Below are 16733 nucleotides of genomic sequence, written 5' to 3' on the forward strand. Positions count from 1 at the left end.
GATGTAAAATTTTTGGAAATTTTGAAGTCATGGGGAAAAGGTTTTTTTGAGGGGGGGGGGGGGGGAATTGAAATCTTAAGAAAAATTAAAAATGCAACATGAGTACTTTTTACAGATTGAAAGTCACTCTCTTTCGAAACATTAAATATGACTACAGTGGTACCTCGGGATACGAATTACCCAGCTTACGAATTTTTCGGGATACGAATAAATCCCATAGGGATTTATTGTTTCGGGTTACGAACGTTTTTTCGGGTTACGAAAAAACGCCGGCGCTGTTTTTTTCCCATTAGCGCCTATGGCAATTCGGGTTACGAAGGTTTTTCGGGTTACGAAATTAGCCGCGGAACGAATTAATTTCGTAACCCGAGGGAGCACTGTATGTACAATTTGATTTGGCATGAAATTATCACAATTGGTATATTAAAATATGGTGTATTCAAACAATTATTATGAATGGAATTTACTTTTATTTTTTTAAAAAAAACTTATTTATAACAAATGGAGTATTAATCTCCTGAACTTTAGTTTTGCTAGTTTATGTGGAGAAGGTAAAATGAATAAATAAATAAACTCAGAAGAAATCAACATTAGTGACACAGAAAATTATTTATATTTCCTCTCCACAGTATCAAATAGATTCAACAAATAGGCATGAAATTAATCAGATTCATTTCCCAAGCTCTGGGCTGCATCTGCACTGCAGAAATATTCCAGTTTGACCACTTTAACTGTCACAGCTTAATGCTAGGGAATTCTGGGAATTATAGTTTGTTGTGGCAGCAGAACTCTCTGACAGAGAAGGTTAAATGTCTCGTAAAACTACAAATCCCAGAATTCCATAGCACTTGGCTGTGGCAAAGTTGTGTCAAACTGCATTATTTCTTCAGTGCAAATACAGCCCTGGTTATCATTTTCAGCCTCTGCATCTGCTTCATGTTTGTCATCACCATAGTTATCATGGACTTCTAAAAACTGCAGTTTTACCCAGATTGAAACAAGCTTCTCCACCCTTTCTTTCACATGTCAGTATATTTCTTTATTTAGTATGTTTCCAAACATAGACCAGATACTTTCAGTGCCCTCTAAAGAAAGAAGTACACCTTACTGTTGGTTGCATTAGAGAATTCAGTGGGTATCCTAGGACTTGCTTGTCCTCCTCATTGAGTACACAGAAATTAGAATAATCTGATAGTGTACATAGTTTTTAGAAATGATTTGGAGATTATATTAATACCTTATCTTAAATATTTTATTTGTTATGCTAAAATAAAACATTCCATAATCATTTTTTTTTTCTTTTTTCAGTTTTTCCTATTTTGAGGAGGGGGGGGACAAAAAAGGCTTCAGAAAAAAATGGGGATTTTTGAGATTTTCCAGTTTTTTCCAGTCCTCCACATCTCTACTCAGAACTAAGTCCTTGAGTTCAATGTCATTTACTTCCATGTAAGTTTCTATTGGATTGCTGCCAAAGTTTAGTCTTTGTTACTTAATGTGATAATATCCAAGGGAACAGTCAAGGAGCTCATTTTAATCCATCCAGATACACTGGAATATTCTGTCCTTTATCATAGGAACTCAGGGCTGCCCACAGTATAGACAATTAAAAACAGTTCCCCATTAAAAGCAAAATAAAAACATTAAACATAGCAACAGTTTAAAACTCATTTAAAAATTACAACAGTTTAAAACGATATACATGTATACACTGAAACAAATCATTTCCTGAAGATTTTAATAAAAAGCCATATTTTGGCTTGGCACAAGAAAGGAACCAACACTGCACTATTCAGACCTCCAAGGGGAAGTCATTCTACATTCAGTGCACAGCAACTTAGAAGGCCATCCCTCATGTCTCCCACTTCATATTGCCCCCATTGGATAACACAAGGGAGGCCCCTTCTGCAGGCCTCAGGCAAATCTATATAGGGAGAGGCGGATCTTCAATTATCAAAGTCTCAAAACATTTAAAGTTTCAGATGTCATAACCAGCAGTCCTTAACCTGTGGTCTGCGGACCCCAGGGGGTTATGAGGTACTTAGGGTCCACAGAGGCTTGAAGAAATGTTATGAGCTTTTAGAGTTAAAAGCTCTGAGTTCTGGACTCTAAGACTCTTAATATTACTTAGTTTGTTTGCCTCTCATCACATGGGTGCCAGGAGCTCTACCACTGGCCTTCTCTTGTGACTGTCAGCTGCAAGCGTGCAGTTAGCTGTGGAAACACAAGATGGGGAGGGAGAGTCTTGACACGTGCCAATATGTTCACAATTCTCACCAGCTTTTGGGGAGGTTGGGCATGAGCGTTTGGAAAAAGAGAATGGAGAAAGCAGTCACTGACCAGCTGAGCTCCATCCCCTCCTTTTCAGTCCCATGTGGTCACTCCACTAGATCAACCACCAGAGCCTGTCAGAGTCCTTGAGTGGTATGAGCAAGAAAAGAAGGCCATGTGAGCCTTTCCATGCCCCTATGAACTCACACACACACACACACACAGAGTTTTCTGAGCCAGAGTTGCTCAAACTTCATAATATACTATACAGCTGCTGCTGTTTCCTCTGATGCAGTTGTCTTCCTTCACTTCGGCCCAACTCCCTCCATTCCTGATGGTTGCCAGAAGGAAGCAGGGACACTGCCCCAGCTCTGTTCACAAATCCTTTGATTACAAATTCAGTTTTTTATTATGTTTTACTCAGAGGTGAAGGAGACAGGCAGCAAGGAGTGGCCTCTGGCAAATCAGGCTGCAATCAGCCAGGGACTGTGCTTACTGTACGGCCCACTCTCAAAGCAGGCCACTACTGTGGTCCCAAATGGGCAGAGTTTTGTTTTGTTTTGTTTTGTGTTTGTTTTGTGTTTGTTTTTTTCTGTTCCTTTTCCTGGTGGCCTCGGGCTACCTTGGAGCAGCTTTCAGCCACTGGGGGGGGGGGGGGGGCATCATCTGGATGACAAGCCACCGAAGCAGCCAGGAGCCGCTCCTTTTGGCCCAAATGTTTCAGGCCTCAGTCAGAGGTTAATCTAAATGGAAGTCAAGTTGAGTTAATACCACTTTGGGAACTCAGGAACTCTTTTTTCTTTTCTCTTCCTGCTGTATGAATGTCAGTATATATTCAGGAATAGACAACCTATGGTACATTAGGTACAAAGTAGGGATGTTGCAATCAAATACTCTTGGGGACCACAGAGGGACTTTTTTTGCCACACAGACCCTGGGTAATTTAAGCACAGGACAGGCTAAAACATGAAGTGAGTTGTGTTCACTTTTTGTTGCTAAAAATGCCTTTTTCTGGCATTAAATTGGCCCATGGGCCCAAAACATGGCAAAAATGCTCCTGCCCAATCCTCTCAGGCGGTTTCTGGGAGCAGAAGATGGAAAAGACTTATTTCCTTTTGCTCCAGAGGGCAGGACTAAAAGCAGTCGGAGGGAGGGGACTGAAGAGCAACAGATTCCACCTAGTTGGAAGAGAGCCATTCAGCAGTGGCAGGGGACAAAAGCATCTTGGAGGTGGTTTTACGGGAGGTATTTAAGCAGAGGCTTGGTCACAAGATCTAGGGAATGCTGTAGCTGCGTCCTGCATTGGAGAGCTTGCATTGAACGAAAGGTTGGATGAGATGATCTCCAATATTTCCACCAGGATCAGATGGATTCTATGATATCTAGATTAATTACTTTGTAAAGCTTTGGAGTTGGTGCAGTTCCAAATTAACAGTTGTCTGCGCATCTTGAGTTATACTAATAATTTTTCATTGTTGTGTAATTAATTTGTACACTGACAAAAATGAATTCAAAACAGAATGGCTAAGGCTCCTAGAGGCAAGGGAGATTTCCTAGTAACTAGCTCTCTTTCTATAATACAGGCCACATTTCTAACTAAAATACTGAAACATAGTATCATCTTTATGTTAGGGCTGTACAAGAAAAATACATTAAAATGTACTGAAAACTTCCATTGGCATTTGGTTAACCTTTTGATGTTGAAAATTAACTTGAAACTTAAACTGTATTTGTATTCCTAGAATGCAGAAGTCTCTGTTTTTGAAGTGAACATTCGTTTTGTTGGTGGGCTGCTTTCAGCATATTATCTTTCTGGCGAAGAGGTAAGATTATATATGGTCATAAATAGTAACTAACTTTAACACTAAAGTCCAAAGTTCTGTGAGAGTGACTGGAAAACTGCCTGTAGCACACCTTTGAGAGATTAGTTGTAGGAATACTGCTACTCGCACAGCATTAGTAGCAATTAGTAGGTTTTTGTATTTTGGAAGAGATTACCTGTAAATCTGCTTTTAGGGGAAGAAGACCATGCTCCTGATTTATATATTTTTCCTCTTGTGATATCTGCTTAGGAAGACCTAACAAAAATCTGAAATCCGCCACTTAAGAAATCAGCAGAGTACATTGAATAAATTCCTAGTGTTGGATCCAACACTCAGAAAGGTAGCAAAGGCATGGATTAACTGACTATGATAATCATTCTTCATGAAGAACATTCAAAATAAGCATGCATTATAAACTTCCCAGTGAAGTGAGAACCTTTCTCTGTGACATGGTACTTCTCCATCTGCTGATTGGTTTAGTTTATTTGTTTTGTTTTGTTTTTTAAACCAGGGTAGGAACATTAAAACATCATCGTGCAGCTCATTTCTTGAAATAACTTGATGCTTCTGGAAGAAGCTGAGCCACATGGTTTTTCTGAATATGTGAATCTGCTTCCAAGGACTGTTGTGGTGAATTGTTAGATTCTATCTTTGCAAGTGTTTGTGGCCAATTATTATTCCCAGAGTTAAGGAAGTGTAGGGTTGCAGACTTCCTTCCTTTCATTAAAAAAATCTCACCAACTTCTTTTGACATTACAGATGCTAAATATTAACATAAATTAGGGGGGAGCAGTATTTTAACCCCACTGAGTTGATATTCAGTCGGATCCTGATAAGGGGAAGAACTGAAGGAAAGGGGTTACAGTCTCTTGGTTGCTTCTTAAATGCTTAATTCTGCTTTAAGACTACAGTCTGTCTTCAACAGTCACAAGTGCTCTGAAATATTTTCTCTTAATATGGCAAGAATTGTTTGCTCTGTAGCATCTAGAGAGTACCAGGTATTCTGAAATCCCAAGTTTGCAGATTTGATTATTTGCCAATTTGATTAATACGTTATCTCTGAGAATCTATAGGTATTGCAGCACAACTTTGTCAGAGGTTGACCATACAGTCACATTGAAAGACCTATAAATTCCTAGATAAAACACTTCTCTAGGCATTTGTAGGTCCTCCAGTGTAACTCTGTGGAATAGAAGGGCCACCTTTGCTCCCAAAATATTCTTTGTATAGGTCCATGAAACAGCCTTTTAACATTTAAAAATGCCTTATTGCTACACTCCTGCATATGCATTATTGTGTCCTTCTATGTTTTCATGCTGATTATTGTTTGTCCTTTATGAAGACTCTTAAAACAAAATTATAAGTGACACAATTATTAATTTGTATATGAAAGTGTAGCAATATTTACACAACAGCATATGTTTAGTCTGCTCTATTAAGGCCAGCCTGCTCAGGTGTTAACAGAAATTCTATTAATAGATGTAAGTTTAGGTTTTACCATTTACTGCTCAACTTTTATTACAAATTAGAATGGTTAGATTGCAGTTTGCTTTCCATTTCTAAAAGAGTAATTGCACCTTATCAGAACAAATAAAGTTTGTGTTGTCTAATACTAATATATAGAATACAGCCACTCTTTCTAGTCATGAAAGACCATGTCTGGTGTGCGGGGAAAGAATAATGGACTTCCAATACAAAAATGATTTATTTGCATCAAAACTGAAGGTGACAAAAATTTTGAGCACTAGAACACATCTAGTATGGCGATCATTTTACTAAGTCTTTACCATACCAGTTCACTTTCCCTCACATGAATAAAAAGATAAAATAAGCTTCCAGTTAAAGAACTACTTGCCCTTTATGAAAAGGTCAGGTTTATTGGCCTTGCTAAAATCACAGGTGGTGTGTTCTGTGGCGTGTGATAAGGGTTAATACCTAGCTATGATTAAATATGTGAACAATTATATATATTACAGGACTGTGTAGAAAGTGCTTTTAATAAAATGACAGAGTAAACAGTTAAAAGTAAATGTGTTGCTATAAGTTGGGTTTCATAATCTATTTATGTATTTCCACCTAAGATTGAATCCAAGACAGCTTACAATGCATGAAAATGTTTGAATAAAACACAGTAAATTTTAAATAAACAAACTAATAAATAGACAGACTAATAAAGATATCTGTTAAAACACTTTAAAACTCTACATCAGAGAAAGTTAGGGCGGTCTGAGAAGAATTGTGGATTCCAATCCATTTATACAGTGGGCCCATTATATTAGCAACCGGGAGAAGCGGGGAAACATAAATATATTATTATTATTATTATTATTATTATTATTATTATTATTATTATTATTGGCAGGCTAGCAATCCACAGTTTTAATTGTCCACAGATTGCCGTATCCCTTATTACTCAGTGGCAGTAGGGGCACATGCATATGGTTGCCCATTGAAAAATATGGAGCTAGAGTGTCCACGTTTTCTTCCCATTTTTAGGGGGAGCAAAACTGAACCCCCATGGAAAATGGGTTCACTGTATATGTCTGTTCTACCTAGATTCTTTATACAAGCATATGTAATTTCTTAACACACTAAACATCACAGAGGTGGCCTCAGTGATGGTAGGGGCACATGCTTGTGCATGCATATTGCCATCCATTGAATGATATGGGGCTAGAGTGTCCACATATTTTCCCCTGAGGGGAAGGGTTCACTGTATATGCTTGATCTGCCTAGATCTTTATACAAGCATATGTCATTTCTCTTACTATTACAGATGGTGATCTTAGTTGTCTTTGAGCCTTTATGTTGTGCACATGAGTTGTCAGAAAATGGAAAGGAATAAAGTTTTTTCCCCCAGTTTAAACTGTTCCTTCCATTGATAATGTCAATAGGATTCTTAATATAAAAAGAGAAATATAAATTTGTTCATAATGACAGAAACAGAAATAACTTCAAGTTATATAGATTTATGGAGACAAGGGATAACAATTTTGGAATTCAGTAATATCTGCATTGGCTGAAACAATTAATAAATAATGAAATTTAATAAGCAGAGAAATTATAAAGAGTCCTGAATAAATTCTATATTTGCTATATCCATCTCTTACCACAATCTGGACTGGTACTAGAGAACAAAACATATGAGGAAACGTTCAAAGTGCTAGATATGCTCAGCTGGATGAAGAGAAGAGTGAGGAGTGACATGACTTCACTCTTTAAATACCTCCCAAGGGCTGTCACAGAGAGGAGAGAGCAATTCTGTCCTCTGATGCCCCAGAGGGTAGGACGGACTTAAGTTACAGGAGAGTAGATTTCTTTTTTTATTATTTTTTCTATATATAAATATATTCCTACATTCTATTACATTTTAAGAAGTTATTTTATATTTCACCTCAGTGCTCCCGTTCCTCAGAGCCATATTCATCCCTATAGTCCATCCAAAATTTCAGTTCATCTCGTGGAGATAATCTTCCGTCTTCTTTTCTCAATACTTTCTCAATAAATTCTTTCCAAATCCCCTCAAAATCATTTCTTTGCCATAGTCCTTTTTTACTTTCAATTTACATGTCAATTTATCATTAATCGCTAATTTCCATACTTCTTTATACCAATCCTCCGCTTCTACATTTATTTTGTTTTCCAACATCTTGCTATAATTAATCTTGCTGCTGTAAGCAAATTTGTTACCAAATGTTTTTCTTCTTTTTTCCATTTCTCCAAATTGAAGTAGATTTCTACTAAACATTAAAAGGAACTTAAAATAAGAGCAGTTCATCAATGGAACTGTTTTGTTAAGTGGTTCCCCCCCCCTTTTTTTTTCTTTTTTTCTTTTTGTGGAGTGTTTGTTGCTATCAATGGCTGGTAATCATGGTTATTGTAAGGCCCTATTCAGACCAGCACTTTGTGCTGACCTGTGGGTAGAGTTAGGGTGCAGCGTCCGCATGCTGGACACCCTAGCCCTGCCCCCATTGTGACATTTTGGCACACACCGGTCCACACGGCGTGTACCATCATGATGCCCTTCTAGTGCTGCATCCACCTGATGCAGCCCCAAAGGGGCGTCATAAAGCCACGTTGCAGCAGCTATGGTTCCCCTTGGAGGGTACAAAAAGGAGCTGCTTTTTGTGGCTCCTTTTTTTGCGCTCTCCAGAGGCCAGATTGGGGCCATGGCGTGAGATTGCCGTGGCCCCGAATCAGCCAGTAAAGGAGCAGCTGCAGACTGCCCCTTTGGAGTGGTCTGTATAGCCCCTAAGTTACCTTCTGTATTAGGGGTAGTATTTGCAACTTGAAATGGAAATAAGAGGCAGAGAACAGTCTATTGGGTTGAACTAGGACAACAGTTTATTGAATTTATGACAAAAGACCTGCAGAAGGGTGAAATATAGACAGTGATTTCAGTCGAACAGACCTGATTCATGTTTCGGTTCTTGGGTAAAAATCCATTTGAGAGAAAGCATCCCAACCCTATGCCTCACAACTGTAAAGGTGGGTTCTTCAGGAAGATGACAGTGGCAATCTATATCCTGGGCCCAGATCCCACAGCTGTGATGCCCTAGGTTTCTAAAATGACCAGTCACTTGTGACAATTTGCCTCCTGGGGCTCAAACCTGATCACGTTGACCCATTTAAACAGTAGCAGCTCTAGTAACAATTCATCCAAAAGGAGAAACCAATTAGCCTGTGTAGAGTATCCCCCCTCAAAAAAAACTTGACCTAGCAGGAGGACTTTTTTTAAAAAAAAGTTGCCTTCCTGCCAGCCAGGCAGCTCATCTACTGGAGACTGGGAGGATGGGAATGGAGCTGTTTCAGGGGAAATCTCTCCAAACAAGAAGCAGGGCTTAAATAGCAGCCCAGGCCTATCACATCATCATAAAGTGTCTGCGCACCCAGTTTTCTTCCTTGCCCCATTCCATTCCAGCAGCAAAGGGTCTGAAGCCAGATCAGTCAGTCAGAGAATACCAATCTCTGTATAGCAATTGCTGGGAAATATAAGTGGGAAGTCCAGTTAAATGCTCTAGTTAAATCCTTATATTGTGTAGTCATCTATGTTATAAACATATTTTGTTAGAATCTTGAAAGTAACTAGGTGATCTGACTTGACCTAAGTTTAATATGGTTTAAAAAGTTGTAAGTTTCCAGTTGCTCCCCCTTAAATAAAAAAAATATATACTTTAACTGCTTAGTGACAGAGAATAAGAATTAAAAAAGTAAATTCCAATTACGTTGTAACAATTGGATTTAATGTATATACTTGTGGATAAGTTGACCTCATGTTTAAGTTGAGGGCAGGGTTTGTGGCCAGAATTATGAATTTTGATGTGACCTAAGTCAAGGGTCAAACAGAGGCATGTAACAAAGGCTGTAAAGGACTGAGCAAAGGAAAAGGTTGCCAAAGAATTTACACAATTTGACAGGTAAAACTATTTATGCTCACCCTGAAGGCTGGATGAAGAGGGAACCACAGTAAATCATGGCTGTGCAATGTGTGGGGGGAGGTAACCTGACTCAGCCAGGGCTAAGAAAACAAGCACGTGCCAAAAAGGATGCAAAGGCAAAGTAAAGATATTGGCGATTATGTTAGCAGTGATTACAGCCTTTAACCTTAATGTGATAATTTTGCCAGATTTTAACCAAAAAAAGCTGCCAGACAAACACAAATAATTATCTTATTCAAATCTTCACAGCTCAGTTCCTTATCACTGGAAGAACATTGGTGTAATTTACTTCTCTGAGTACAGTGGTAAAAGACATGAGCTTAGTTCATCCTGAGAAAACCTAAAAGAATCACCAACCGCCCTCCTTTCAGGGAGAAGCAACAAAGAGCTGCCAAAAAAGGTCAGAATCAGCACCACAGTGGAGAGAGCAGAGGGGTTTGGTGCTCCTTTTAGGTTTTCCCAGAGCAGACTAAGCTCTTGTTTTTCACTACACTACTCAGAGAAGGAGATGGTTCCTTTTTTGCTAAGTGTTACATTGGCCCATTGATAAGTCAACAAAAAATTTTTTAATCAATTTTAAAAAAAAACATCCTTTTTATTACATTTTAAAACAAAGGGGGGAAATGCAAACTATACATTTTTGCATTGATTTTTTGACTAAAATGTTTGAATTTATACATGCATATATAGAGTATTGGTTTGTTACTTAAAAGATTACATGGTATTTCTGCAATAATGACGTATCTTTCCAGCTTATTTGGATTGAAGAAAATAAAACTTAAACCTATGTCTTCAGTTAGAATAAATTGAATTTGTCCTTTGTTTTACTATGGCTGCAGCCACACTGCATAAATAATCCAGTTTAACACCACTTTAATTGCCATGTCTGAATGCTATTTAATTCTGGGAATGGTAGTTTTCTGAGACATTTAGCCTTCTCTGTCAGAGTTCAGGTTCAACAGCAAACTCCAAATCCCAGAATTCCATAGCACTGAGCCATGGCAGTTGAAGTGGAGTGAAACTGGATTATTTCTGTTCCTTGAATTAGCCTTAAATCAGCTAATGGGAGTAGACATTGCTTTTAATGAGAAAACAATACAATCTTATCCTTTTGAAGCAGATCCAAATTTTCATTCAGCTAACCTTATTCAGTTTAGATTTACAGTGCTTTGAGTGCTTTGCTTGGAGTTTAAAAGAAAAGATTCTTATGTGTAGCCAGCACTTTAAGCCTTAACTTTAGGCATTAGCCAACACTTTCTGATTCTTGTAATACAAAGGTTATACATAGAGATTTACTGATGTAACTTCATGTGTTAAGTTGTCTAAATTGTATGTTCAACCTACTTTTTATTCGACTGAGAAAATTGCAGAGTAGCCCTGCTGTTTGTCCAGTATTTTTTATTACAAAAGAATGAGAAAACCTAGATTATTAAAAAGCTTGTTTTGAAACAGCTGGATTTATCTTAAGTATGAAAGATCATTTAACTGCCCTGGTTCCATCTGTCTGCTGAAATACACTGTTTTCATTTCTTGTTACATATTTATGAGGATTTATTTTTTTATATTTTTTTGGTTACAGGTTGTTTAAATTTTGTATTGTACTGTAAATTTGTTTGGATATTTTGCAAGATATTTCTTCCCCCCCCCCCCCCCCCCCACATATTAATCTCCCCTCTTAAAGATAACAATTCCTAGCAGATTGTAACATGCAGTGTTTGAGAATGTAATCTGAACATAAACATATTTCTTTCACTGTTGATTCTGCCTTTTACAATGACCTCAAATGCTGATGAAATTGTTATAGAGGACAAAAAAAGAGTACATGCACCTCTAGCACATTCTGAATTCTACATACCATGGTTTAGTGGCTTACATTATAATGTATGAACTGAGCTTGATTTGTAGCTCTTGGTCAAATCAGAAATATGGTTACATGTAAGTTGCTGATTATAATTTTACAGATATCACATGACCATTGCATATTATAATTTTACAGATATTTCGAAAGAAAGCAGTGGAACTAGGAGAGAAGCTCCTTCCCGCCTTTAACACGCCCACAGGAATTCCTTGGGCATTACTGAATATCAAAAGGTAAAGAGTTACAAGTTTCAAATAAAATAGCTTCTTATTATTCAGTTCATTATTTAAGACTGATATACTTTCCTGTATAGTCTCACTAGTTAGATTCCTTTCTCTTCAAAAGCCTGAATCACATTGGTCTCTCTCCTGTTCCCTTGTATTTTCATAGCAAGTTATAGATGTTTTTGCTGAAACAAGCATTTTGTTCTCACTGTGGTGGTAGTTTAGACTTTTCACAGTGTGTTCTGAAAACCTATGAAAAGGTAGTAAAAGTAACCAGATTATAGTAACCTCCTGAAATTCATACTTTGACTTTCTAAAAAGTAAATGTATGAATTTTGTTTCTGGTTCGGTTACTTCTTGTATAAATAATACAGTTAATGTATTGGCAGCTAATATATAAATTAATTTGTTCAGATTTAGCTATGTGTACTGGGGAAGAGGTGGCATATAGAGTGGGAAAGACTGAGCTAGTAGATCTACAGTCCGTCCTCGCCTTACGCGGGGGATCCGTTCCGGATCCCTCCGCGTAAGGCGAATTTCACCTATACTCGAGCCCCATTGGAAACAATGGGGCTCGTGCGCGGCGGCGCAGGGCGCAACGGGCGCACACGCCCATTCAATTGAATGGGACGCACCGCCCTTCCTCCCCGTGCACGCCCCGCGGCTTGAGCGCGTATGCTCAAGGCCGCGTATGGCGCACCCGCGTATGGCACGGGCGCACTGTATTACACACTTGCACTGTTACACAGATCTCCACTTTGTGTGTCATATAATATATAGTATTTTCAAATGATAACAAAATACATTGGTTAGCATGTTCTGATGCAGCGCAAATATTTACTAACCTCTCTATTGATAATTAATGCCAGAGAACTCATTATCCCAGTGTTGATCTCTTTATGTAGTCAAATTATGTAGAGCATCTATCATGCATAAGAAGAAATAAAAGCCCAGAACAGATCAATGAACATGGCTGATGAGCACTGTTCAGGGGCCTGGAATGTTAAGTGGCGGGGCATTGGAAAACTGAGGAGGAGATTTGAAGTATCATAGCCAAGACATCGGCCTAGCTTAATTCTGAACATGTTGTACAACATAACCATTTTGTTGCAGTTTCCCACTTGCACTTGCTCTGTTCTCAGTGTAGGATTGTACAACTACACACTGCTGTCGGAACCCAGAAAAGTTTGTCAAAATATCCAGAATTGGCTGGATTCAGAAAACTATTACAATTCTTATGTAAGAACCATAATCTTTATTTGGCAGAAATAAATAAAACGTTTTAAAAATAAGTTACCAGTACATTTATAAACAGTCCTTAGAAGATTTAAATTATTTCTAGCTGGCTGAAACTTTGTGAAAGTTGAAAGTAGTTGGACATTTGACCATGATTATTCCGTTAGACCTTCATCCTTTTCTAAACACCAGGAAAGAATGTGCAACTTTCTTATTTTAGCAGTGGCCACTGTTTGTATGCATTAACTTATTAACCAGATGCTTTCAACATAGTCTCTTCTGTTACAATAAATTATTAGCTAGGCTTCTGTTATAGTAAATTAAGATACTTCTATCACACGGAACTTGCATAACAAGAGTAAAAGTCCAAGTACTTAGTCTTTTACAGAATTACTATCATGATTGCATCTATTAAAATATACCACTTTGTCACGATAATAAGATTATATATATGGACACTTGAGATGTCAGTTATAAATATTGATTAATGCTGCATCGCGGTAAGTATAGTGATAGACACATCCATATACACAACTAACAGCTTGCAACTTCTTCCTTAAAGAAAATTTATTGGGTGACAGTCAAAAACATTGATGGAAGATACATACATTGAGAACATAAAACTACCATATTGGGTCATGAAAAAGAAGTTATAAAATCAACTTAACATGATAAAATGTTATTTGCAGAATGAATGGAAAATGGCGCGGCATTGCAGAAGTACTTGAAAGAGACTTCTATAAATTGCACAGAGGAAGATTGCAAAAATATAACATTCTCATACCTCAGCTCATTCATTAGTGAGCATGCAAGTGTACCGACTTCGAAAAACCACAAGGGATACTGTTCTTAATCCGAAATAACAAAAATACATGGAATTTGTGTTCAACTTAAAAGTTGAACAAGATTAGAAATTGTTTTTTAACATACATTATTAAAAAAAAAACCCTGAGTGTCTAGCCACACTGCAAAATAAGTTTGATACCACTTTATCTGCCCAAACACTATCTTGTGGAATCCTGGGATTTGTCGTTTGGTGAGCCACAGAGCACTCTGAATAGACCCAGGTGAAGCCTCACCAAACTACAAATCCCAGGATTCCACAGAATGGACCCAGCCAAACAGTTAAATTGGGGTCAGTCTGCTTTATTTTGCAGTGTGGCTACAAAAACTGAGTCTCACAACAGGTTGTATAGAGCCGGTTCTAGAGATAAAAATGTTCCTTACAGTACAGTTATTTTTGTCTCCTTTAAAACCCTACAGTTCCTTCCCATCTTATCTGTCTGACACGAAGGGGCTGTACAGACTGCCCCTTTTAGAGCCAGATCGGGGCTGCTCAGCAACCACACACTTGTGGCCCGATCTTGCCAAAAAGTGGCTCCTTTCTGCACCACGGAACGGGCACCAAGTTGCCAGCACCACACGCTTTTTGACGCTCCATTAGGCGCGCGTCATCTAGATGAAGAGCCAGAGGAGTGCGTGATGCCATGCACCATGTGGGCGGCACATGGGCATTCACGCCCGCCTGGGGACAGAGTTTGGGGCCTCTCGTCTGGATGCCATGCCCCGACTCGCCCCCTGGCCAGCCTTTAATGGCCGGTCTGTACAGCCTCACAGTTGTTTTTATACAATAGGAATGCCAGCTTTCCCATACTGAATAGCGTATCATCTGACCAGCCAAACTAACTTAGCAGAACTCATTGATTCCTCCTCCCAGTCTATACTTTTCAGTAAGACGTTGTGCCTTTTTCAAATACTTCTTAATTATTTACTGTTTTTCAAATATTATTGGTCACTCTTTGAACCAAGCTTTGAATGGCTTACAAAATCACAAATAATACAAATTATAACCAACTTGCAATATTTTCTTAAGCTTGCACTCCTTTTCCACCATGTCCCAAATACTGTTTGCATCTTCATTGATATCCCGTAGCGTCTTTGCGAAATTCGAGATTAGAATGTTTTGTCATAAAGTGACCTCCATACGTTGACTCTCGACTCAACACCCCTATTCAAGAACCAATTTATCTTGCTCAAAGAACAGCCCCCCCTTTGTGCCAGAATTAGCAAAATATACTTTTGAAGTATCTCTCTTGCTTACCCAGTCATAGATTTTTGGCCCCCTTATTATTTGAATGAGTAGTGTTCCAGAGTTTCTGAGAGTGTTTAAAAGTCTTGCTAACTCCTGCCTGGAAAAAAAAAGATAAGCGAAGACTTCTGGAAACACATGTCAGGCTCTCAGTACTGGCCAACCAGTTTTCTTTGATACTTCCGCAGATACTGACTGAGCTTGGAATAATTCTGTAATTAGATACAGATGTTAATAACTTTTGACAGACAGAAAGCTGCCCTCCTCCATACATGCACACATATGAACTCATTTACGCAGCGGAAGAAAGAGAGAGATGCCTTATTTATCAGGAGAATCTTACCTAGTCTCTCCTTCCTCTCAGATTTCTTTTAAACACAAAAGGAGATGGTACCAGATTGCAGACTCTACGCATCTCCAGTCTGGGTTTGGAGGGTTTGAATAATGGCTCTACATGGTCATTCTTACCTTCTGTTAGGAATTATGCAGGTTGTGGCACTACTTTCCAAGAGGAAGGAGGGTGGGCTTGTCAAAAGATGCTGTCTGATTTCCTGCTTTCTATTGGGGGTGGGGGGCTGAGGAAAACTAGGTGTTACCTCTTTCTGTCAATGGCTATCACACCGGCTTGCTGGGGCTAGCGACAGCCTGTCCTTCAAGGGAATATTTTTTCCTCCAAGGAAATATGGGCTGATAACAGGGGAAAGGAAAGTTGGTGAGGCCTCCTTGAGTGTCCCAGGTTCGGGTTTTGTTTTGTTTGTTTTGTTTGTGTGGGAGTAGTATTAATTTAAAACCCTACACATGTTGTAGCAAGAGCAAGCCTTCTAGACCAATATCCAAATTCCTTCTGCTGATAGCTGCAGATATTCTGTAGAATTGAGTTTGTAGTTTGCACGGACAGTTGTCATTTATATCTCAGATAAGGTAATGTTTCTGTTTGAATGTAGATAAACATTTGTCACCTGAGGGCTTAATCCACGTTTACTCCCAACTAGAAGTCCACATGTTTAAATCAGCAGAACTTACATAAGTTTCCACTTAATGATTCCCCAACAGATTTAACACTATTTGGACTAACAATTGATCAAAGGCAACTTGTAACACACTACTATCTTCCTAGACAGCTGAAATTTGCGTGTGAATATTGTACACAATGTTAGGGTGCAATTTCTTTCAACTTTGCTCACAAGTTTAATCAATTGCAAGTGCAGAAGAAAAATAGTGTGTTCCAATTTTATTACCTAAAGTAAGGCCCCTTCAAATATAGGTTTTATTAGTCATAAATTAAATGTAATAGGGCAGGGGTAGGCAACCTTTTTGAGCCGGGGGCCAGGTTGCTGTCCCTCAGACAACTGGGGGGCCGAGAAGCCAAAAAATAAATAATTAAACAATTTTTGAAAATTTACAATAAAAATAAACCGGGAGAAGAATGTAGGACAAAATTTTCAAAATGGTGGGACCACTTTTTTTAAAAAGTGGAGGATACGCCAAAAAAAAAATTGCTTGATTTTTTAAAAATGTTAATTAAATGCATGTTTCTGGGCTTCTATAGACAATTGCCCCTGCGCGCGATGAGGCCAAAGGCCCCGGCGGCAATCAGCGGCAGGACCGGGTTGGGGCCAGTCCCAAGGCCTCGCTGGGCGCCTCCGGCTCGTCGGGGCCGCAGGTTGGCCTACCCCTGTAATAGGTCTGACAGAATCATTTTAAAAAGAACCCAATGATGACAAACTTCCACATTTTTGGAAGTGAAGTAGAAGCTGCTCTCAGAGCTCATAAGAGAAATAGTCACCAGGAACCAGA

General features: G+C 38.7%; 1 protein-coding gene across 1 annotated transcript in view; it reads left to right on the top strand.

Moving 5' to 3' along the window:
- Positions 1-16733, top strand: part of MAN1A1 (mannosidase alpha class 1A member 1) — a 79553-nt gene that overhangs the window by 33358 nt on the left and 29462 nt on the right. Inside the window, exons 4-5 of the mRNA XM_042454093.1 lie at positions 4011-4091; positions 11526-11620. Of these exons, the coding sequence (XP_042310027.1) occupies positions 4011-4091; positions 11526-11620 (176 nt within the window). The remainder of the gene's footprint in view (positions 1-4010; positions 4092-11525; positions 11621-16733) is intronic.

The sequence above is a fragment of the Sceloporus undulatus genome, chromosome 1 (genome assembly GCF_019175285.1).
Source record: "Sceloporus undulatus isolate JIND9_A2432 ecotype Alabama chromosome 1, SceUnd_v1.1, whole genome shotgun sequence".
Lineage (NCBI taxonomy): Eukaryota > Metazoa > Chordata > Lepidosauria > Squamata > Phrynosomatidae > Sceloporus > Sceloporus undulatus.